Source organism: Castanea sativa, chromosome 6 (genome assembly GCF_040712315.1).
Source record: "Castanea sativa cultivar Marrone di Chiusa Pesio chromosome 6, ASM4071231v1".
Lineage (NCBI taxonomy): Eukaryota > Viridiplantae > Streptophyta > Magnoliopsida > Fagales > Fagaceae > Castanea > Castanea sativa.
The window spans coordinates 57600686-57624869 of NC_134018.1; the positions used below are offsets into that span (position 1 = coordinate 57600686).

Consider the following 24184-nt stretch of genomic DNA (forward strand, 5'->3'; position numbering starts at 1 on the left):
AAAAAAGTTTTTTTTTTCTCTCTCTCAATTTTTGGGTGGATTTTTATTTTTTTTATTTTTCTTGCATCTTCGCTTTAGGTTGATAATTTTTTTATATCCTTTAATCTACTTTAGGTTAATGCGATTCAATTTTATTTATTTTAATTGTTGTGTTTTTTTTTTCTCTCTCTTTCATTGTTAAATGTTATCTTATTGTGTTATAAAAGATTAAATATGAAAATATAATATTATCTTACTATATATTATGATTTGGATAATTTAATTTGATAGTTATTGTAATTTGATAGCATGATCTTTATAGTGCTCAATTTAGATGTTAAACTATGAGACTTTAATCATTTTTGTTTATTTTTTAATCCTTTGTAGTGGACAAAGTACTCTTAATAGTTTTATTAGAAGTATTCTATAATGCCATTTATTAAGAGAAAAGCAAAGGTTGGCTAAACAATAATTATTGGATGAGATAAAATTTTTATCTTTTTGGATTTTACTTTAAATAATAATAATAATAATAATAATAATAATAATAATAATAATTATTATTATTATTATTATTATATAGAAATTTAATTCTTAGATTTTGCTAATAATTGTTTATTTGATAATATGTTTTAGATGACCAAAATTACAATTTCTACAAAGAAAATAACCTTAGTAGATTATAAATAACAAATTTTTTTCCTAATTGGTCTAATTAATCATAGCTAAGTTTTATTAATTTTTTTAGTTACTTTTTTCAGTGTTTTGGATTGTAGGCAGAAAAAATAAGTTTAAGAAAGTTTGTTTAAAACTAAAAGAATAATTTCTAAATTACATATATATTTTTAAAGATTCACAAAATGTTATAAATAAATTTTATTAAAAAAATAAATATTTTCGTTAACTTACCTTTTGAATTTCTGAGAAAATTGTATTTTTTCATTTTAGTATGAGAAAAATTATTGAATTTATGATTTATGATTGTTCCTATATTACATTTATGATTATTCTTATAATAAATAAAAATATAATTCAAAAATAAATTACTCTTTATTAAATTAGTTTAGATGGTGTAAAAGAAAGTTTAATAAAACTACCATAATAAACTTTTTTTTTTTTTTTTTTTTTTTGAGGACCAAATGAACCAAATATAGTTCAACACCCTTGACCAAATGTACCTGTACAATTATTATATACTCCACAAGACACCAAGAAATCTAGAACATTTGGAAAGGCAAGTCCAGATTCCATACGCGGTATGTACGGAAGGACAATGGAGAAGTAAGACACGGCTAAGAAAATAGAAATGGGATCCACACCCGCACAGCACAGGAGCACTACGTGTCATAGTCCTAGACCAATCCAAAACTGTCTCAATCTTTGTCAGATTCAGAGTTTGGTAATAGGAATAGCTTCTAAACTAAGCTGAAAGACTTACTCTCAGGTCAAGTCAATGGCCCTCACTCTAATTATTTCATTACTCTCAAAACACAGTCTCTTCTCTGCTCACTCCTGCTTCTTCTAATCTAAATTTTTCCACTTCAAACCAGACAATAGCACATAGCTCTTTATTACTTGTTACTATCTTTTGCTTACTATTGTTGTTGGGGTTCTTTGTTTCCTTTTTATAGTTTCTTTGCTTTAACGAAAGTTGAAGTTTACGAGAGATGACAAGCATGGCATATTCTGAAACTGGATTGGATTCAATACCGGTGGGATATAGATTCCATCCAACCGATGAAGAGTTGGTCAGCTACTATCTGAGGCTCAAAATGCAAGGCGATAAGGAATACGAAGTCCGAGCCATCAGTGAAGTTAATATCTGCAAATACGAGCCTTGGGATTTACCCGGTACTCACTTATCTTACTGACCCAAGTGCGAAAAATTAATCTTTTTTACTTAACTTGTTGCAATCCACTTTGTTCTTGCTAAGCTCAATAGTATTAGTTATTCAATTCTCAAGTTAAAAACTGGTCTTAATGTGTTTCATCAAAGTCTGAGGTTTTGTAATGAATTAAAGGTCTTGTCTCTTGTGCATGGTTGTGCAGGGTTATCAGTGATCGACTCAGATGATCATGAATGGTTCTTCTTTTGTGCCCGGGAAATCAAGTCCTTTAGCGGTGGCCGATCCCGTGCGAACAGGGCGACCAAGAGAGGCTACTGGAAATCCACCGGGAGGGATAGGAATATCAGGGTTAAAGGAACCAACAATGTGATTGGTACAAAGAAGACTTTGGTGTTCCATGAAGGTCGTGTTCCAGATGGGCGCAGGACCTCTTGGGTTATACATGAGTATCAGCCAGCTACCTTTCCTCCTCACCAGGTTAATCTTCGTGTTATGCTCTTATCCAATTTCTCTAATTGCTATACATCTCTCTCTTTGGATGAAGATTGATGCTGTTGAATTTATGAATTTGTGTTAAGATTATGGTAGGAATACATTTCCTTGCTTTTATACACGTTTGATTGTGTTTGGACTATGCTGCAATTAATGTCATTGTACCTATGAATATCATTCATATTTTGCTAGTATCCATTCAGTCTCCATTTTTTTTTCAAATTTGATTGAGGCAATCTGATTTGACCTTGAGTAATTGTGTCCTTGAATTGTGCTTTAAGCATTTAATGAATTACGCCTAAATTAGAATCTTGGTTCTAGTTAAGACTTCTTTGTTTAGCCAAGAAAAAATTAGTAAGCATTGCAAGACAAATTTGTTAAACTGGTGGAATCGCATGCTCTGGACCTGTATGCAGCTAGAACTAGAAGATTGTTCTATCTATGAAAAATAATTGGTGAAGGCACTTGCACTTGCTAATCACATTCATACACTTGCTTTTGCATAACTATTGTGCATTACCATGAAGTTCAACGCCTCTTTGCTAAGATTTTCTCATTGCCACCAACTTACTTTGTTTCATCATTATTGTTTGCAAGAAGAAATTGGTAACTTTGTTTTTATCTCTGAAAACTAGCCTTTCTTAAACAGATAAAGTATATTTCTAGTACTTGATGCCTAATGTCATCCTAGACAGTCATTGACACAATTAGAAGAGTATAGGTTATATGCTTCTGATATTGATGTTTGAATTTTTTATTGTACTTTTTTTTTTTCCCTGAAACTTCTGTTATTTACTACCACCAAGTGATATCAGTTCATTCTCCAACTTGTGCAGAAAGCTTTTGTCCTCTGCCGCTTATTTAAAAAAGCAGATGTGAGGACTAATGAGGCTCCCTGTGATGATGGTGATGTAAGCAGCTATGCTGCTTCTGATTTTGAAGGTCAGGTGCCAGGGCATACAATTCCAGAGGTAAGAAGGAGCTTGCCTTACTTTGAAATTATTTCATACTTCCAATATCAACTTCTTCATGTAAACCTTGGGAAGCATTTTTGGAACTGATGCCTTCTTGTTTATGATTTTAGATTCACGAATTCAATCAGGTAGATGCAGGCCTGGCATCAGTCCATCAACATCAGCGACAGGATTATGACATCGCTTCCTCATTGCAGTTAAAAGAATACAATCAGCAAGAACCTCCAGATCTGGATCCCACATTTACTGATGACTTGGATTCTTATTTAAGGCAATGTCTGTCTGATAATAGTGAACTGGAAAAGGATCAGTTTGTCAATTCACTGTTCAACCAGCAGGATGAATATACCTTTGAAGAAGTCAGGCAATCCAATGATTCCAGGGCACCAGATTCACCGATAACGAGATACTATGATGGTGGACTAAGCAGTGATTCGGACACTGACACAGCCCAATCACAGGTATATATATATTCTCCAATACCTGCTATTGAAGGATATATCTTTAATAGCTTGTGAATCACAAATCTCTATAGCAGAATATTACTAGGAGTGTTATAATAATATGAATCTCATATTACTACAATGTTATATAATATTCTCCTATAGTTCTTTGAGTCTTCGGGTAGAATGAAAATTTTGAGCTCTGTTGATATTTTGCACCAGTCAGTACCTATACTTTGCCACATTTCTGGCAGTGTAGTCTTTCAGAACAACTTTTTTGGACCACCTTGTCTAGGATGCTTGGAAATTTAAATTTTGTGTTCATTTCTATTTGTTACAGAACCAGCAAAGGCATATGATTAACGGTGGAACTGCATCCTCGTCTAACCGTGGCCAGTACAAAGAAAAAAGAAATGGTGTTGATGTTTTCTTGGGACTTGGTTCTTCTTCTGTTGACTCAGCTGCAGATATCCCTCGTGTACGCAGTTTACGATCTCCTCCAAGCATAGGAGCCTTCAATCTTCAATATCAACAAATCTCCCGCCACTCTGAAGTACAGAGAGCTGCTCCTAGAAAATTCCAACCGAACAGTAGCAGTCTTAAAGTAGTATCCCTTGAGAAGGTGAGAGAATTGAGCTGCAGCAGAACATGAATGGATTATTGTCTCTACTGAGATTGTCTTAAATGGAAGAAAAAAATTCAGGACGTATATGCTATTATGTTTTGACTCCATAGGATTTCTTTTTGCAGGCCAAAGATGCTTCAAGACTCAGTATTACTACTAATCTGCCCCAGAAAGAAAGATCAATTACGGAATCTGACAAAGAGCAGAAAATGGCTCAAGGCACCAATGCAGATAATAGTCCTAAGTCGAAAAAGGTTAGGTCAGCGGGCAGTGATCGGAAGGGTTCCCTCATTTTCCAAGAGACATCTCTACAAGGCCATGAATCTAGTCCGCCCTCAGTGTATTTGGTCAAACTTCTAATAGGTATAATTTTGTTTGTGGTCTTTATTCGGGAAATGCTGCTATATGGGAACTGGTGCTAAACTTAGTAAAAAAAAAAAAAACACAAACATTTCAGTCCTTCGGAGCTCACTTTTATAAAAATTGAAAGAATAAGATAAAATCGTTGTCCATTTCACCTATATATTACAATTCTGACGGGTTATGTTTTGCTACATTTCATCACAAGAAGACACATGCAGTGCCCAGCTGTATGCATATATCTCATAGCATGTGTATAGTGACTCAGCGATAAATTTTTCATTATGTAAATATGGCTTGATTTGTTGTCAGCACGTACTAATGTCATATTTCTACTTGAGGTTTGAGGTTTGAGGATTTTGTGAACATTAATGTTGAATGGCAAATTTTATATATGGTTTTTGTCATGATTAGATTTGCATTTTGGAAATTATTGCTGCAATTTTTTCAATTCATGTTTGTGCAAAATTGGTTTCTAAATCTAATGGCTCAAAATCAGAACAGGGATATGCTATTGAACACTAGAGACATTTGATCGACTTGGCAGTATTTTCTGTTTCATGATCATTTTTTTAATTAGCAATTGATGCCACATTCTACCTAAGCATCCATGGCCAGGATAAAGGCTTTCAGCTGCTCCCACCCTTTCCAAATTTTTGTTAGCTAACAATCAGAAATTGGTCTCCATGTGAGTCTTGCTTCCATTCCAAGACTTCACATGGTTCCCTACACCTATAGTTTACTATGGTTTGCCAACTTTGTAGCTGGTTGTGGGGTTCAGTCAGTTTGCTAAAACTCTCTCTCTCTCTCTCTCTCTCTCTCATTTTGGTGACTGAATGAAGCTATTGGACAACTCTCCTAGTGAAGGATTCAGCCATAAGATGCATCTATCTGTCACCTACGAAAGCCTTCTAAACAAGGCGGTGCTCCTCCCTAAAAAGGAAAATCGCAGCTAGTTTTCCCTGAAATCGTGATTTCTGTTTCCCGAGTATCTACAATATATCTGAAATCTTATATTTTAACATCTTAAAGAGAAAGCTAAGAGATTGTTCAATTTTGAATGAAAAATACTAAAATTATTACAATTTAGTTTGCAACAACAATGAATGTAATAGGCTTTAAGCCCCTGAATCTACCTCCCATCTTGGGCAATTGGGTTTGGCAGACACAAACCACACATTGTGTTAAGTATTTCGTTTGGCTCTGTCTTCATAACAATGCCCCTATTTATTACTACTACTTGTTAAAGAAAGAGATGTTATTCATTAGAATTTGAAAAAAAGAAAAAAGAAAAAAAAAAGAAGAAGAGTTAAATAAAGAGATGTTATTGAAAGTCTGACAGATCACCATAAACAAAGAGCCAAACCAAAAATTTTATTTTAGGCTGGCCATAGTATAAAAAGAATGATTTGATATGAATTTATAATTGGGGGCATATTCTATGTGCAATTTAATTTTGGGAGGTCGCTACCAGAATTTTATAAAATTAATCTTATTTAAAGTTTAAGTTGCCAAAAACTTTTAACTTTTAGTTTTTAAACTTTAAATTTTTTGTGTCAGTTTTTTATATAAAAAACTACATTTTTAAAAATATATATTATTTTTTAGCTTTTTGTCATAAATTTTAATACTCTAAAGTCTAAAGGTTACTAAAAAGTAAAACTATAATTTTTTTTTAATATCATATTTAGTAAATAAAGTACCTGAAAATACCCAAACAGACCTTTAGAAAGGCTGAAATTCAATTTTTACCCAAAACAACACCTAGCTTAACCTAATTATACTCTAATCACATATCATGACAAACTTTGCTCACCATATTATAATTACTTTATTTTATTAAATTAAATTTATTTTGTGTAAATTATGACATCAATTTGTCAAATTTATATAATAAAATTGATAGTATATTTATCTTTGTTCATGATATTCTTGAATCCTTATATAACTACTCAAATATAAATAAAGTGAATTAATCATAAGATATACCAACTATATAAAAATATGATCCTAACCCTCTTTATCTTGATTTTATTTCAAATAATTTAGCTTTTAGTATTTAGAAGGAAAAAAAGAACTATTAACTTTTACTTTTTTAATTTGTATTATAAAAAGGAAATGTTAGCGAGTATCATAGAGTTTTTGTTAAAAATGTTTTATTGTGGGATCTACCTAATAAAAAATTGGTTTAAATTGATGAAATAATTGAAAATAATATTGAAGTGACAAGTGAAATTCAAAAAGTTTGCCTTATTGGCTTTACACCCTAAAAAATTGATAAAAAAATTGACTTTATTGCAGTGTAGTCGATACTGTACCGGCCAGTATGTACCATATCGGTACGTATACCGATATTGAAATGCCAACGTTTTGTACCGGTTTAAATATCTGCTATACCGGCCAATTTCGGGCAATACCGGCCGGTACCGGGCATAATGGTCGGCATAGAAAAAACAGTTTTTTTTTTTTTTTTTTTATAGTTTTGTAATTTTTGAATTTTTGTAAGGGCAGAATGATAATTTATTTTCATTAACTTATTAGTATTATTTATTTTTTAGTATGCAATGAAGAATTAAGCTTTCTATTTTTTATATTGTGTTTTTTTTTTCTTTTTAATTGATGCTAAAGTCTAAAACTATGAATAATTTGTTCTGAATCGAGGTAATGTTTTATAGTAAACTTTTATATTTATTATAATACACACGCACACACACATACACACACACACACACACACACACACACACATATATATATATATATATAAAATAACGGCAAACTTGAAATGGTAAACTAGTATTGACCGGTACCAAAATATATCGTTTTACTGGTCAAACCGGTACAACTTTCAGTACAAGATTGACTCCTTTGATTTATTGACATAAAATTGCTTTGAGTACCTTGCATACCCGTTAACATTACCCTTATGAAAATGAACTAAAAACAAGCAATTACCCAAGCAATGGACATAATGAAATGAACCAAATATAGTGCTGCACCCTTGACCAAATGTACTTGTACAATTATTATAAGGGATTTACTAACGTATGCCCCTAGAACATATATTAGTAATCCATTTTAGAAAAAAAATTTATGAAAAAACGAAAAAGTAAGTCATTGTTTTGATAGCTGTGGGGCGTAAAAGGACCCAAGTGGGCATTTCGGCCCTTGGGCTTTAGCAAGGAGGGCCAATCTGTTCTTGGGCTAAGAACTTGTTAGTACTGCGGATCAGCCCATATACCGAGGGTCCGAGGACACATCCGAGGGTGAGTTTCTCCTCGGACAGACCCAAGAAAACTCGTAAATTCAGTACGAAGGCCAAGGCAAAATTCTGGAAAGACTGTTGGTTAAAAGGGGGAAACCCTGAACCTTCTAGATACACCGGTGTTTGAGAAACACCAAGAGCAAAGGCTGCCACCTCCACATTAAAGACTCTGCACCTATCTCCCTGGCCGCATTAATGGGAAAGTGACCCCTGAACAGTAAGGCTGAAACTTTTGGTCACTATTCAAAGGCACTAAGAAAAAAAATATCTAGAGGAGAGAGGATTTGAGTAACACGTGGATAAAGCATCAGAAAATGAAGTATTTAAGAGGGGTGAAGGTTAAAGAAAAGGGGGGGTCTGCAACTAAGAAAAAAATTAAGAATTGTAATCTTTAAGAAAGGAAGAGAAATAATATAACAGTAGTCCTCGGCTCACGTCCGAGGAGGTCCATCGACAATTATCATTCAATATTTACTGGTGTTTGTACTTCTTAGCCTGTTGTCAAGTTCTCAGTACTTCTAATCTAGATTTCAAGCCCACACTCTACAAATTTTATTGTTTAAGGCTCATTGGGCCTGAGCCCATAAATTTCTTTGGGTCCAGGTGCAACTGTGCACTTACAATTGGCGCCGTCTGTGGGAATCTAGTCTTAAAAGAGCTGGGATACTATGGTAAGCATAGGCTTACACCATGCAGAGTCTCAAGGATCACAACCGGAGGATCTTTTCGAGCGTCTAGAGCGTCAAAGGGATCGTGAGGGAAGTGTCCATACGGAATACCCTAGGGCTAGCCATACTCATGGCGGGGGCAGCGCCACCCACGAGGATGGTGCTAAAGCCATGTAGAAGGAGATTAATCGTTTGAAAAGAAAACTGCGCCGCGCCAGACGTAAGCCTTCACCGTCCTCGTCTAATCCTTCTTCGGAGGAGGTCCGGGGAGACAGTTACAGCTCGAGGTCATGCTCACCCCCCAGCGCAATGTCCTCTTGTGAGGAGGATGACCCGCCAGCTCACAGACGCAAGAAACTTCCTTCTAGGGGCTTGGGGAACGATGCCATAAGTCGGGCGTTGCACCAACTCTCCAAATCTCCATTTTCACAGAGGATTGAGAAAGGGAGGCTTCCCAGGAGGTTTACCCAGCCCACTTTTACCATCTATAATGGCCGGACTGATCCGGTGGAGCACGTGAGTCACTTTAACCAGAGGATGGCGGTGCACTCTCATAACGAGACCCTGATGTGTAAAGTTTTCCCTTCTAGCTTGGGACCTGTTGCTATGAGGTGGTTCAATGGCCTTAAATCGGGGTCTATAGGTTCGTTCGGGAAGCTTACTAGAGCATTCGCTTCGCGGTTTATCACGTGTAGCAGAGTGCCTCGGCCATTGGACTTGCTGTTATCCATGACCATGAGGGAAGGGGAGACGTTGAAAGTATATTCCGATCGGTACTGGGAGATGTTTAACGAGATAGATGGTGATTTTGATGAAGTGGCACTCAATACCTTTAAGGTAGGTCTTCCTACTGATCACGATTTGAGGAAATCCTTGACCAAAAAGCCCGTCCGTAGCGTACGTCGCCTCATGGATCGTATTGATGAATACAAAATGGTAGAGGAAGACCAGTAGCAAGGAAAGGGGAAGGAGAAGGTTATCCCGCAGGAGAGAAAGGATTTCAGGTCGGACAGATACCACAACAACAAGCCGAGGAGAGATTACGTCGGCCATCCTAAGAACTGGCAAGACCTGAGGCCGTGAACACCGTATTCCGAGAACCAGTACACCAATTACTGGAGAAAGTTCGTAAGGAGCCCTTCTTCAGGTGGCCTAGTAAGATGGCAGGAGACCCTGTGAAGAGAAATCAGAACCTCTTTTGTCAGTACCATCAGGACGTGGGCCACACTACCGAGAACTGTCGGACCCTTTGGAATCACTTGGAGCAGCTTGTCAGTGAAGGAAAACTGAAGCAGCACCTGTGTCAACCTAATGGGCAGGGCAGTCAATCTGGTTCAAACAATCAGAAGAATAATCCATCTCGGCCGGCATTGGGAACAATTAACGTTATTTTCGCTGCACCTAGCAGGACCGGCTCAGGTCCTACTAGGGTGATGGCGGTTTCCCATTCTCAGGCCGAAGAGGCAGGCTGCAAGCCGAAGAAGTTGAAGGTGACTTTACCCGTCTTGGGATTTTCGGAGGAGGATAAGGTTGGTACCATTCAACCCCATGACGATGCTCTTGTGGTCACCCTCAGGATAGGGAATTATGATGTAAAGAGGGTGATGATTGATCAGGGCAGCGGTGCAAATATCATGTACCTTGATTTATTTAAGGGGCTGAGGTTGAAGCTGGAAGATCTTACTCCTTATGACTCGCCACACATAAGCTTTGAAGGAAAGGCCGTTGTGCCGAAGGAGCAGATTCGTTTGCCCGTTCAATCCGGCTCAGAAACGGTTGAGGTGGATTTTATTGTGGTTGACGCGTATTCCCCATATACAGCCATCCTCGCCAGGCCATGGCTGCAAGCTCTAGGAGCCGTCTCCTCTACCCTGCATGTTAAGGTTAAGTTCCCCTCAAGGGAATATGTTGAAGAGATCCTCGGCGGTCCCATGGCCGTGCAACGCATATCGGCCGCAAGCTCGTCGTACAGAAGCCGAGTCATCGGCTTTGTTCATCCAAGACTCATAGCAATTAATGGCTCCGGATGCACCCGGAGCGGTGACAGAGAGGAGGCTGTGAGGAGTTAGAGAAGTTTTTGATAGCGGATGACCCAGAGAGGTTCTTCCAAGTTGGCATACGTTTGCCACACTAGGAGAGGATGGAGTTGTTGGAATTTTTGAAAGACAATATTGATGTTTTTTCGTGGGACCCTTATGAGGCTCCAAGCATAGATCCGAGCTTCATTTGTCATCATTTAAATGTAAACCCCGCCGTTGTTCCGAGAAGGCAGCCACCTCGGCGTTCTTCCAAAGAACATTCCGAGGCTGTCAAGAAGGAGGTGCTCAAACTCAAGAGGGCTGGGGCTATTAAAGAAGTTTTCTACCCCGAATGGTTGACGCATACAGTTGTGGTCAAAAAGAAGAATGGAACGTGGAGAGTATGTGTGGACTTCACGGATTTGAATAAGGCTTGCCCCAAGGATTCATTCCCAATGCCGCGTATTGATCAGCTAGTGGACGCCACTGTCGGACATCCTCGTATTAGTTTTTTGAATGCCTTCCAGGGTTACCATCAGATTCCATTGGCATTGGAGGACCAAGAGAAGACTGCTTTTATTACTCCAACAGGGAACTACCACCATAAGGTCATGCCGTTCGGGTTGAAGAATGCTGGGGCTACCTACCAAAGAATGATGACCAGAATGTTCGAACAGCAATTAGGGAAGACCATTAAGGTATATGTGGATGATATGGTGGTGAAGAGTAAAACAATACCTTCACACGTCAAAGATCTGGCCGACACCTTCCAGGTCCTAAGAAAGTACAAGTTGCGCCTTAACGCCTCAAAGTGCTCTTTTGGCGTGGGATTTGGAAAGTTCTTGGGATATATGATTACTCATAGAGGCATAGAGGTAAACCCAGCGCAGGTTAAGGCTATTCAGAATTTGCAGCCGCCTCGGAACCCAAAAGAAATCCAGAAATTGACCCGAATGATTGCCGCACTGAGCAGATTTATCTCTCGGTCGGCTGACCGGTGCCGTCCTTTCTTCCAGTTGTTGAATAAATGGAAGGGGTTTCAATGGACCGAGGACTGCGTGTTAGCCTTCCAACAGCTTAAGCAATATCTTTCTTGGCCACCAATTTTGTCTCGCCCCGAGGCGGACGAGGTTTTGTTCGCTTATCTGGCAGTGGCCGTCCACGCGGTCAGCCTGGTCCTTATAAGGGATGAGAGCGGGGTGCAAAGACCGGTCTACTACGTTAGTAAGTCTTTGAATGAGGCCGAGGTGGGCTATCTACTCTTGGAGAAAGCACTTCTGGCCATAGTTCATGCCACGCGCAAGCTTCCTCATTATTTTCGGCCTATTAATCGTGGTGGCCCCGACCCACCGCCTCTCTCAAGGCGATGTTACGCAGCGCCGATTACTCTGGTAGGGTGGCAAAGTGGGGAACCATTTTGGGAGCCTTTGACGTTAAATACAGGCCTCGCACCTCCGTGAAGGGCCAGGTCCTTGCCGACTTGGTGGCAAAGTTTACCGAGCCATTGCTAGAAGAAACTATGAAAGAAGCACACATGGATGAAAAATCAGTTGGTGTGATCACAGCCGCAGCACCTCCGACTTGGAAAATGTATGTGGATGGGGCAGCTAATCAGAGAGGGTTTGGTGTCGGACTTGTCCTGGTATCCCCTGTGGGAATTGTCTTCGAAAAATCTCTAAGGCTGTCATTCTCGGCTACCAATAATGAAGCCGAGTACGAAGCAGTCCTGGTGGGCATGAACATGGTACATAGGATGGGTGAAAAGGAAGTCCATGCATTCTCGGACTCTCAGCTAGTGGTCGGCTAGGTCACCGGGACCATGGAGGCTAGGGACCCAAGAATGCAGGAATATTTGGCCCAGGTCAAACGTCAGTAAGCTGAATTTGACTCCTTCGTCTTAGCTCACATTTCTAGGAGTGGAAACACCCATGCAGATTCTTTGGCTACGTTAGCAACGTCTTCGGCTCAGGGTTTGCCTAGGATTATCCTCGTGGAGGATTTACTAGAGCCAACTCTTACTATTGTCAACGCAGCTCGTATTCATCTGATAAGGCCTATACCTAGTTGGATTGACCCGGTTATATCTTTTCTTAAGAACGACATCCTCCCCGAGGACAAGTCTGAAGCAAATAAGATACGTCGAAAGGCGCCACGTTTCTGGTTGTCCGAGGACCAGAAACTGTATAAACGATCCTTCTCAGGACCGTACTTGTTGTGTGTGCACCCCAAATCAACGGAAGCACTTCTGGAAGAACTGCATGAAGGGATTTGTGGGAGCCACACCGGGGGAAGATCCTTAGCCCACAGAGCTTTGACCCAGGGTTATTGGTGGCCCAATATGCAGAGGGAGGCTCAGGATTATGCTCGAAAATGTGATCAATGCCAGAGTTCGCCCCTAATATTCATCAACCTGGAGGGGTTCTAAATCCTCTCTCCAGTCCCTGGCCTTTTGCACAATGGGGATTGGACATTGTGGGACCATTTTCGAGGGCTGCAGGAAACAAAAGATGGCTGCTCGTAGGGACGGACTACTTCACTAAATGGGTTGAGGCTGAGCCCTTAGCAAATATCAGAGATGTTGATTCCAAAAAGTTTGTTTGGAAAAACATTGTCACTAGATTCGGAATACCACATACGCTTATTTCAGACAACGGCGTTCAATTCGACAGCAAGGCTTTTAGGAAATATTGTGATGATATGGGCATCATAAATAGGTATTCCACCCCAGCTTATCCTCAGGGAAATGGGCAAGCCGAGGCCGTTAACAAGGTCATAGTCAGTGGGCTCTAGAAAAGGTTGGACGATGCGAAAGGCAGGTGGGTAGAAGAACTCCCACATGTTCTGTGGACGTATCAGACTACACTGCGCAGGTCCACGGGAGAAACGCCATTCTCTATGACTTATGGAGCTGAGGCGATGATACCTCTGGAATCAGGTTTTCCCACCCTGAAGAAGAGTTCTTTTAGCCCGGAGAATAATGATGGCCTCCTGGAGAAAGGACTTGATTTAATTGAGGAACGGCGCGAGGCCGCTATGGTTCAAATGGCTTATTATCAACAGAAGCTTAAACGGGGATATGATGCCCACGTGAAGCTAAGGCCACTCGCACCTGGGGATCTTGTACTAAGAAAAGTTATGGGCACCGCTAAGAACTCGGCTTGGGGTAAACTAGGACCGAACTGGGAAGGTCCCTATCGCATTGTTTCAGTAGCTGGCATAGGGTTGTATCGCTTAGCTGATCTAGATGAAAGAATTGTACCACGCCCCTGGAATGTAAATAACCTTCGAATGTATTATTATTAATAAAATGTGCTTTTGTTAGTTACCAATTCAAAGTTATAAATACTTCGGGGCTTACCGTTACTATTCTTAAGTATCAAACAGAAACTTAGTTAAGTATGGTCCTCGGACCACAAACCTTGTGGAAATTGATATCTTATCATTTGTTAAACATAACCTTAGTTATGCCAGGTCCTCGGACCTCCTACTTTGGGAAAATTAACATTTGAAATTACTATTCTTAAGTATCAAACAGAAACTCGGTTAAGTATGGTCCTCGGACCACAAACCTTGTGGAAATTGATATCTTATCGTTTGTTAAACAGAACCTTAGTTATGTCGGGTCCTCGAACCTCCTACTTTGGGAAAATTAACATTTGAAATTACTATTCTTAAGTATCAAACAGAAACTCGGTTAAGTATGGTCCTCGGACCACAAACCTTGTGGAAATTGATATCTTATTATTTGTTAAACAGAACCTTAGTTATGCCGGGTCCTCGGACCTCCTACTTTGGGAAAATTAACATTTGAAATTACTATTCTTAAGTATCAAACAGAAACTCGGTTAAGTATGGTCCTCGGACCACAAACCTTATGGAAATTGATATCTTATCATTTGTTAAATAGAACCTTAGTTATGCCGGGTCCTCAGACCTTCTACTTTGGGAAAATTAACATTTGAAGTTACTATTCTTAAGTGTCAAACAGAAACTTGGTTAAGTATGGTCCTCGGACCACAAACCTTGTGGAAATTGATATCTTAGTCACTGTTCTTATTCTTATCACATGCTTTGTGGAAATCAATATCTTACCATTCATTAACTTAGATCTTAAAGTTCTATATCTTTAAGTGTTGAACAAATTTTTGTAAGGGATAGCCCTCGGACCTTACATCCTACTGAAAGTAATACCTCAAATTACAAAAGTTTAATCATCATATGAGTTTTTTTTAACTAGGGCACTGTTTAATATCCAACTAAGTTAATCTCTGCCAGGTTTTTAAATGTTCTACTTTGCGAAGCAAATGTGTGCATGGTTGTTTGGAGGTTATAATTGTGCAACTCCTGGAGTTGGATGTGTTTATTTTGTTCTTCCTTTAACTATGTATTAATGAGAACTTTTACGACAAGTACAAAAAGAATAAAGTAAAACTAATACAACATGAGCGAAAGTCATACAAAAATTGTCTTTCATTAATTATTCTGGCATACATTACATGCTAAATTCTGATTACAAAGAAAAAGAAGTCCTAGGCTGGTCCCTAAACTCTTGGAGGGGGGTCTTGCTGAGAAGTGTTGGTTGCCTCGGTGTTTCTTAGCTCCAACTCAAAGGAAGACAGAACTTGCTTCCCTTTGTCTGCTGCATTTGTTGGAGGGACATTGGGCTCCACATTCTGGCTTAAGCCCTTCTCGGCATCCCCACCCCCTTCCTTCTCTTTGTTGGAACCTGAAGGTTCTGTAGGATCTGGAACGAGCTTCGGGACCATAGGAGGAAGAGCAGGAAGAGCTGTCTCAGGGGCAAGAGCAACAGCAGGAGCCTCTTCTATCTCCTGTATGTCCAAGGGAAGCCAAACGTTCTCGGACTTCCTCAGCTCCGAGGCTGAAGGAACCCCTGCTACGTTTAGAGCTTCCCCCCAGACTTGCTGACAGTACTCCCAGCACAAGGCCGCGAAAACCTCTATCAGCTGCTCTTCTATTGCAGCTACCCCTTCCTCATAACTCGCCTGCTTGGCAGCCTCCAAAGAGCATTTGAATGCGCCGGCTTCCTCCTTCATTCGCGCAAGCTCCTTCTCCAAATCCGAGCGCTTCTTCTCGGCTTGGGAGAGCTCGTCATCCTTTTGGTGGAGAAGCTTGCGCTGCCCTTCTATTTGGGTCTTCATAGTCTTCAGGCTGGCCTCGGCACCATCTTTTTCTCTTTTGAGATCAGCCACCTGAGAGACGAGTTTCTCATTTTCTGCGAGGGCCTGGCCTAGGGACTTCTCAGTCTCCATTCGAATGTCAGCCTCCATTCTGGCCTTCTTCCGAGAGTCCTCTATAAACTTCTTGGCTACAAAGACTTCTTGAACGGCCTACCATAAAGTGTTAGAGAATTAGATATAGCAGAACACTCATTAATCATTCGATATTATGAAAAATGAAATGTACATAAAAAGTTAAAACTTACAAGGGCCAGTTCCCTCTTTAAAGACAGAAACAGTTGAGGTTGGCTCATTCTCTCCAAGGTTTCCATGTCCTTGGGCAGCAAAAGGGGGTGCTCCAACGCATCGGCCAGGTGGTGGGCGTGGCCTTGTTGGATTGCCCTAATACTAGACTGGCAAGAAATTGGTGCACCGTCCAGTCTTAGGTCAGGAGACCAAGTAGCCAGTGCTCGGCGCACTTCGACCATATCTTTGATCTCCCCACTCTCGACTGAGCGAGCCCGACCTTTGCCCTTGTCCAGTTTCTGCTGCTGAGCTGGCTGCGACTGTTGTCGTGGCCTTTTTTGTTTTTCGCCAGCAGTATCCTCGACCTCCCCCTTTCTTTTCTTTTTCGGCTCCTCAGCTGGAAGCTTGGGTTCGGCTGGAGGAGGGGGAGGTGGCAAAGATGGAAGAGCTTGGGACCCTCCTGCCCTCTTCTGGGCAACTTTTTCGCCTCTCTTGGTTAGAAGGCCTTGAAGTTTGTCCATATCCTCCTCGGAGTCATCTTCGGGGTGGGCAACAATGAACCCTGCAATTTCGGAGGCCTCGGTGGGCTCTTCTTTCTCGTCAGAAAGTACGACGAATTGTTTTCCTCGGGGTCTTTCAAGGTCTTCGAGCTGGAACTTATCTATTTCGTCCTCTAATGTGTGCGAAGAGGACACTTGCTCCTCCGGGACAGCAGTCGCTTGGGAGTGTGTTGAGAGGGGGATCGCCGCAATTGGACGACTGTACAGAATGGTGTTGGGGTCGTCGGGGATGTCGTCGTTGGCAAGAAATCGTGGTCTTGCTACGTGTATTCTCTTACGCCTTCTATCCCCCGCGATGATGGCGTTCTCTATCTCCTGGAAGTCCGAGGATATCGGATCGTAGCCTAGTATCAGGTGGGCTGCTCTGAGTTGCAAGTCTTCGCTCACGAACACCTCTGAGCGTAGCACCTGGGCTCGTGTCCGCGACGTTACGGCGTTGACTCAAGCGGGGGCGCACAAGTTGTTTATCTGTAAAGAAAGACACCAAGGATAGACGAACATGATCAGACTTTTAAGACATGTGGTAAATCAAAATCAAACAGTTTATAAATGCAAATGACATTCTAAGATGCTTATATGGATTTATGGGGTGGGAAGTTAGATCCTAGGTCGCACCTGGATCTCCCCACTCAACTGGGCAGTGGGGGCCGTCGTGCCAGTTGCCTGAGACAATGAGGTAGTCGACCTTCATGCCTTTATTGGACTTGGGCAGACAGGAGATTAACCTAACTACGCTAGAGCGGGATTTGATGTAATAACCTACATTGGTAAGTTTATGGCACTCGTACATAAAAACGACGTCGTGCTAGGTAAGATTCAGACCCATCTGCTCGTTTAGAGTGTCGACGCTTCCTAGAACTCTAAAGACGTTGGGAGCACACTGGTTGGGACACAACTGGTGGTTGCGGAGGTATTCCCTGGTTACGGGTTTCATTGGGAGGGTCATCCCACCTTCTACGAAGGCGACCATCGGGATGATGACCTCTCCGGTTTTCCTAGAACCGGCCACGGCTTCCGCCGGGCAGTATTTCAAACCTACGTCGCTAGGAATGTAATACTTAGCTCTAAAACCTTCCATCCCAGCGGCGGTATCAACTAGACACTTAAATGTTCCCATTAGAAAGGAATGAAAGACTAAGTTCTAAGAAGGAGAACGGTTAAAAGGGGAGCCGAGGACAGGATCCGAGGAGAATGGGTTAAGGAAAAAGAATAAGCACTTACAAATCTGAAGTTATGCGAATTTCCACGGATTTCTGCGCAGAAAAGGTGATTACTGATGTTTTGATGGGATTAGCTTCTGAAGAAATAAATGAAGGCGCAGGTTCCCAAAGCGTCAAGACGTGCGGGAAAGCGGCCCCGAAATTGTATTCGTCCCGCCCAAATTTTCAGGGGGAAACAAGGGCCGTTGGATGCTCATCTCACCGTTGAACGTGGGAGACAGGGTGTAACTTACGGTAATAAATGCGCGCGTTTTTTAAAATAAAACCGCTAAGTGGCATCCTTTAGAACATGGAATGATCTCCACACCCGTAGTTATTTACAAAACGTGTGGGATGAGTTCTCGTTGGATCAAAACCCTATTTTTTCTCCTCGGATGCTGAAAAATAGAGTTTTGAGGGGCTATTGTGGGGCGTAAAAGGACCCAAGTGGGCATTTGGGCCCTTGGGCTCTAGCAAAGAGGGTCAATCTGTTCTTGGGCTAAGAACTTGTTAGTACTGCAGATTGGCCCATATGCCGAGGGTCCGAGGACACATCCGAGGGTGAGTTTCTCCTCGGACAGACCCAAGAAAACTTGTAAATTCAAGACAAGGCCACAAGAGAATTCTGGAAAGATCGTGCTGGTTAAAAGTGGAAACCCCGAACCTTCTAGATACACCGGTGTTTCGAGAAACACCAAGCAGCAAAGGCCGCCACCTCCACATTAAAGACTTCGCACCTATCTCCCCGGGCCGCATTAATGGGGAAGTGACTCGACAGCAAGGCCGAAACTTTGGTCACTATTCAAAGCGCACTAAGAAAGAAATATCTCAGGAGAGAGGATTCGAGCAACACGTGGATAAAGATCGAAAATGAAGTATTTAAGAGGGTGAAGGTTAAAGAAAAGGGGGGTCTGCAACTAAGAAAAAATTAAGAATTGTAATCTTTAAGAAAGGAAGAGAAATAATATAATAGTAGTCCCCGCTCACGTCCGAGGAGGTCCATCGACAATTATCATTCAATATTTACCTGTTTGTACCTTCTACTGTTATCAAGTTCTCGCACTTCTAATCAATTTCAAAGCCCACACTCTACAAATTTTATTGTTTTGCGCTCATCTACTGAAATTTCATAAATTTCTTTGGGTTCAAGTGCAACTGTGCACTTATAATAACTTTTTTAATTTCCTATAAAAACTTTCCTAACAAAATTGACTCCCTTGCTTTATTGACATAAAATTGCTTTGAGTACCTTGCATACCCATTAACACTACCCTTATAAAAATAAACTAAAAACAAACAATTACCTAAACAATGGACATAATTAAATGAATCAAATATAGTAAAGCAAGCTTGACCAAATGTGCCTATCCAATTATTACAAGAGATTCAATAATATATGCCGTTATGACATATATTAGTAACCCATTTTAGAAATTTTTTTTATCAAAAAATGAAAAAATAGTTCATTATTTTTATAATTTTTTCAATTTTTTATAAAAAATTTTTCAAAATAAATGATTAAGGACGGAGATTAACCGGACCTTTATTATATACTCCACAGAACGCCAAGAAATCTGAACATTTGGAAAGGCAAGTCCCGAATCCAAAAGCCGTATGTACGGATGGACAATGGAGAAGTAAGACACGGCTACGAAAATAGAAATGGGATCCACACCCCCGCAGTACAGACGCACTACGTGTCAACGTGTCATAGAACAATCCAAAACTGTCTCAATCTTTGTCAGAGAGCTCAGAGACTCAGCTTCTAAACTAAGCTGAAGACTTAATAGTCAATGCCCCTCACTATAATTATTTCATTACTCTCAAAACACCCTGTCTTCTCTGCTCACTCCTGCTTCTAATATAAAATTTTCCAGTTCAAACCAGACATAACACATAGCTCTTTATTACTTGTTACTATCTTTTGCTTACTATTGTTGTTGTTGTTGTTGTTGTTGGGGTTCTTTGTTTCGTTATTTATAGTTTCATTGCTTTAACGAAAGTTGAAGTTAACGAGAGATGACAAGCATGACATCCTATGGAACTGGATTGGAATCAATACCGGTGGGATTTAGATTCCGCCCAACTGATGAAGAATTGATCAGCCACTATCTGAAGCTCAAAATGCAAGGCGGCAAGGACGTCGAAGTACGAGCCATTGGTGAAGTTAATATCTACAAATATGAGCCTTGGGATTTACCCGGTGCATATCTTACTGACCCAAGTGCCAAAAATTAATCTTTTTTACTTTAATTTCAAGAACTTGTGTTTATCCATTCTGTTCTTATTAAGCTCTCAATAGTATTAGTTATTCAATTTTCAAGTTAAGAATTGGTCTTAATGTGTTTATTCTATTGGATTCTTAAATAAAATTCATCAAAGTTTGAGGTTTTGTAATGAATTAAAGGTCTTGTCTCTTATGCATGGTTGTGCAGGGAAATCAGAGATCCAGTCAGATGACCAAGAATGGTTCTTCTTTTGTGCCCGGGAAATCAAGTACCCTAACAGTAACCGATCGAACAGGTTGACCGAGAAAGGCTACTGGAAATCCACCGGTCCGGATAGGTACATCAAGGCTAGGGGAACCAACAATGTGATTGGTACAAAGAAGACTTTGGTGTACCATGTAGGTCGTGGTCAAAATGGGGTCAGGAAACCTTGGGTAATACACCAGTATCAGCCAGTTACCTTTAATCCTCACGAGGTTAATCTTCATGTCATGCTTTTATCCATTTTTTCACTAATTGATGCCTCTCTTTGGATGAAGATTGATGCTGTTGAATTTATGCATTTACATTAGGATATGGTAGCATTTCCTTGTTTTTATACACGCTTGATTGTGTTTGGACTATGCTGCAATTAATGTCATTGTACCTCTGGTCAATATCATTCATATTTTGCTAGCATCCATTCAGCCTCCATTTTTTTTTTCAAATTTGATTGAGGCAGTCGGATCTGACCTTGAGTAATTGTGTCCTTGAATTGTGCTTTATGCACTAAATGAATCACACCTTAATCTCTATCTATGAAAAATGATTGTTGAAGTTGTATTTTTACATCAGGCACTTGCTAATCACATTCATGCACTTACTTTTGCATAACTATTGTGCATTACCATGAAGTTCAACGCCTCTTTGCTAAGATTTTCTCATTGAAACCAACTTACTTTGTTTCATCATCATTGTTTGCAAGAAAAAATTGCAAACTTTGTTTTTATCTCTGAAAACTAGCCTTTCTTGAACAGATAAAGTATATGTCTAGTACTTGATGCCTGATGTCATCCTAGACAGTCATTGATACGTTTAGAAGAGTATAGCTTATATGCTTATGATGTTGATGTTTGAAATTTTTATTGTACTATTTTTTTTTTCTGAAACTTCTGTTATTTACTACCACCAAGTGATATCAGTTCATTCTCCAACTTGTGCAGAAAGCTTTTGTCCTCTGCCGCTTAATTAAAAAACCAGACGTGAGGACTAATGAGACTCCCCGTGCTGATGGTGATGTAAGCAGGTATGCTGCTTCTGATTTTGAAGGTCGGGTGCCAGGGCATACAATTCCAGGGGTAAGAAGGAGCGTGCTTTATGCTGAAATTATTTCATACTTCCAATATCAACTTCTTCGTGTAAACCTTGGGAAGCATTTTTGTAACTGATGCCTTCTTGTTTATGATTTTAGATTCACGAATTCAATCCGGAAGATGCATACCTGGCATCACTCCTTCAATCACAGCATCAGGATTACAACTTCGCTTACTCATTGCAGTTAGAAGAATACAATCGGCCCGAACCTACTGCTGTGGATCCCATATTTACTAACGGCTTTGAACAGGATAACGACTTCGCTAATGAACAGGCAGAGGTTCAGTTTGTCAATTCATTTATCAACCAGCAGGATGAATATACCATTGAAGAATTCAGGCAATCCAATGATTCCAGGGCACCAGATTCACCGATAACGATATACTATGACGGTGGTGGACTAAGCAGTGATTCGGACACTGACACAGCCCAAGCACAGGTATATATATATTCTCCAATACCTGCTATTGAAGGATATATCTTTAATAGCTTGTGAATCACAAATCTCTATAGCAGAATATTACTAGGAGCATTGTAATAATATGAATCTCATATTACTACAATGTTATATAATATTCTCCTATAGATCTTTGAGTCTTCGGGTAGAATGAAAATTTTGAGCTCTGTTGATGTTTTGCACCAGTCAAGTGCCTATACTATGCCACATTTCTGGCAGTGTAGTCTTCCAGAACAACTTTTTTGGACCTTCTTGTTTAGGATGCTTGGAAATTTAAATTTCGTGTTCTTTTCTGTATGTACAGCACCAGCAAATGCATATCATTAACAGTGGAACTGCATTTTCGTCTAACCATGGCCAGTACAAAGAAAAAAGAGATGGTGTCGTTCTTCACGCTTCTTCTTTCGACTCAGCTGCGGATATCCGTCATGTGCTCAGCACTCAATCACAGGGTCAACGATCTCCTCCAAGCATAGGAACCTTGAAGCTTCAATATCAACCAAGATCCTGCCACTCTGTAGAACAGAGAGCTGCTCCTAGAAAATTCCACCTGAAGAATAGCAGTTTTAAAGTAGTATCCACTGACAAGGTGAGAGGATTTAGCAACAGCAGAACATGAATGGATTATTGTCTCTACTGAGATTGTCTTAAATGGAAGAAAAAATTCAGGATGTATATGCTATTATGTTTTGACTCCATAGGATTTCTTTTTGCAGGCCAAAGATGCTTCAAGACTCAGTATTACCACTAATCTGCCCCAGAAAGAAAAATCCATTACGGAATCTGAAAAGGAGCAGAAAATGGCGCAAGGCACCAATGCAGATAATAGTCCTAAGTTGAAAAAGGTTAGGTCAGCGGGCAGTGATCGGAAGGGTTCCCTCATTTTCCAAGAGACATCTCAAAAAGGCCATGAATCTACTCCGCGCTCGGTGTATTTTGTCAAAATACTCATAGGTATATTTTTGTTTGTGGTCTTTATTCGGGAAATGCTACTGTATGGGAACTGGTGCTAAACTTCGTTAAAAAAAAATCGGTCCTCTGGAGCTCACATATCAAAAATAAAATAAAATCAGTCCATTTCACCCAAGTATTGCATGTGTACGGTGTCACAGTGTTTCATTTTTCATTTTGTAAATATGGCTTGATTGTACTAATGTCATATTATTACTTGAGGTTTGAGGATTTTGTAAACATTAATGTTGAATGTAAAATTTTATGAATGGTTTTTGTCATGATTAGATTTGCATTTATATATGTGGTTTGGAAATTATTGCTGCAATTTTTCACTTCATGTCTGTGCTAAATTGGTTTCTAAATCTAATGGCCTAAAATCAGAACAGGGATACGCTATTGAACAGTAGAGACATTTGATTGACTTGGCAGTATTTTCTGTTTCATGATCATTTTTTTGATTAGCAATTGATGCCACATTTTACCTAAAAGCTTCCATGGCCAGGACAAAGGCTTCAGCTGCTCCTACCCTTTCCAAATTTTTGTTAGCTAACAATCAGAAATTGGTCTCTGTGTGAGTCTTGCTTCCATTCCAAGATTTCATATGGTTCCCTACGCCTATAGTTTTCTACGGTTTGCCAACTTTGTAGGTGGTTCTGGGGTTCAGTCAACGTGCTAAAAGTCTTAAAACTAACTCTCTCTCTCTCTCTCTCTCTCATTTTGGTGACTGAATGAAGCTATTGGACAACTCTCCTAGTGAAGGATTCAGCCATAAGATGCATCTACCTATCACCTAACCAAAGCCTTCTAAACAAGGTGGTTCTCCTCCCTAAGAAGGAAAATTCCTGGCTACTTTTCCCTCAAATCGTGATTTCGGTTTCACGCTTATCTACAATATATCTAATATCTTATATTTTAACATATTAAAGCAAAAGCTTAGAGATTGTTCAATTTTGAATGAAAATACTAAAATTATTACAAATTAGTTTGCAATAACAATGAATGTAATAGGCTTTAAGCCCCTGAATCTACCTCCCACCTTGGGCAATTTGGTTTGGCAGACACAAACCACACATTGTGTTAAGTATTTCGTTTGGCTATGTCTTCATAACAATGCCCCCGGAACCATCATCCATGTCTTAAAGAAAGAGATGTTATTGAAAGTCTGACACATCATCCATAAACAAAGAGCCCAACCAAAAATTTTATTTTAGGCTGGCCATGGTGTGGGGAGTAAAAGGACCCAAGTGGGCATATGGGCCTTTGGGCTGTAACATGGAGGGCCAACCTGTTCCAGGATTAAACTCTATGAGTTGGCCCATACGCCAAGGGTCCGAGGATAC

At 40.0% G+C, this 24184-nt stretch overlaps 2 protein-coding genes and 1 long non-coding RNA gene across 3 annotated transcripts in view; all 3 read left to right on the forward strand.

The window, feature by feature from the left end:
* The first annotated feature begins 1421 nt into the window (after window positions 1-1421).
* On the forward strand, window positions 1422-4809 carry LOC142640352 (uncharacterized). The gene is made up of 6 exons (XM_075814414.1): window positions 1422-1830; window positions 2029-2303; window positions 3155-3289; window positions 3403-3753; window positions 4076-4357; window positions 4486-4809. The coding sequence occupies exons 1-6, from the start codon at window positions 1647-1649 to the stop codon at window positions 4780-4782; spliced, it is 1524 nt and encodes a 507-aa protein (XP_075670529.1). The 5' UTR covers window positions 1422-1646; the 3' UTR covers window positions 4783-4809.
* Window positions 4810-4927: 118 nt separating this feature from the next.
* Window positions 4928-24184, forward strand: part of LOC142640355 (uncharacterized) — a 37389-nt gene continuing 18132 nt past the window's right edge. The window contains exon 1 of the long non-coding RNA XR_012845186.1: window positions 4928-5061. This is a non-coding gene — a long non-coding RNA (uncharacterized LOC142640355). The remainder of the gene's footprint in view (window positions 5062-24184) is intronic.
* On the forward strand, window positions 19650-23122 carry LOC142638855 (NAC domain-containing protein 69-like). Its single transcript, XM_075812912.1, has 6 exons — window positions 19650-20055; window positions 20288-20556; window positions 21283-21417; window positions 21531-21872; window positions 22195-22479; window positions 22607-23122. Exons 1-6 carry the CDS (start codon window positions 19872-19874, stop codon window positions 22901-22903), a joined length of 1512 nt encoding a protein of 503 aa, XP_075669027.1. The 5' UTR covers window positions 19650-19871; the 3' UTR covers window positions 22904-23122.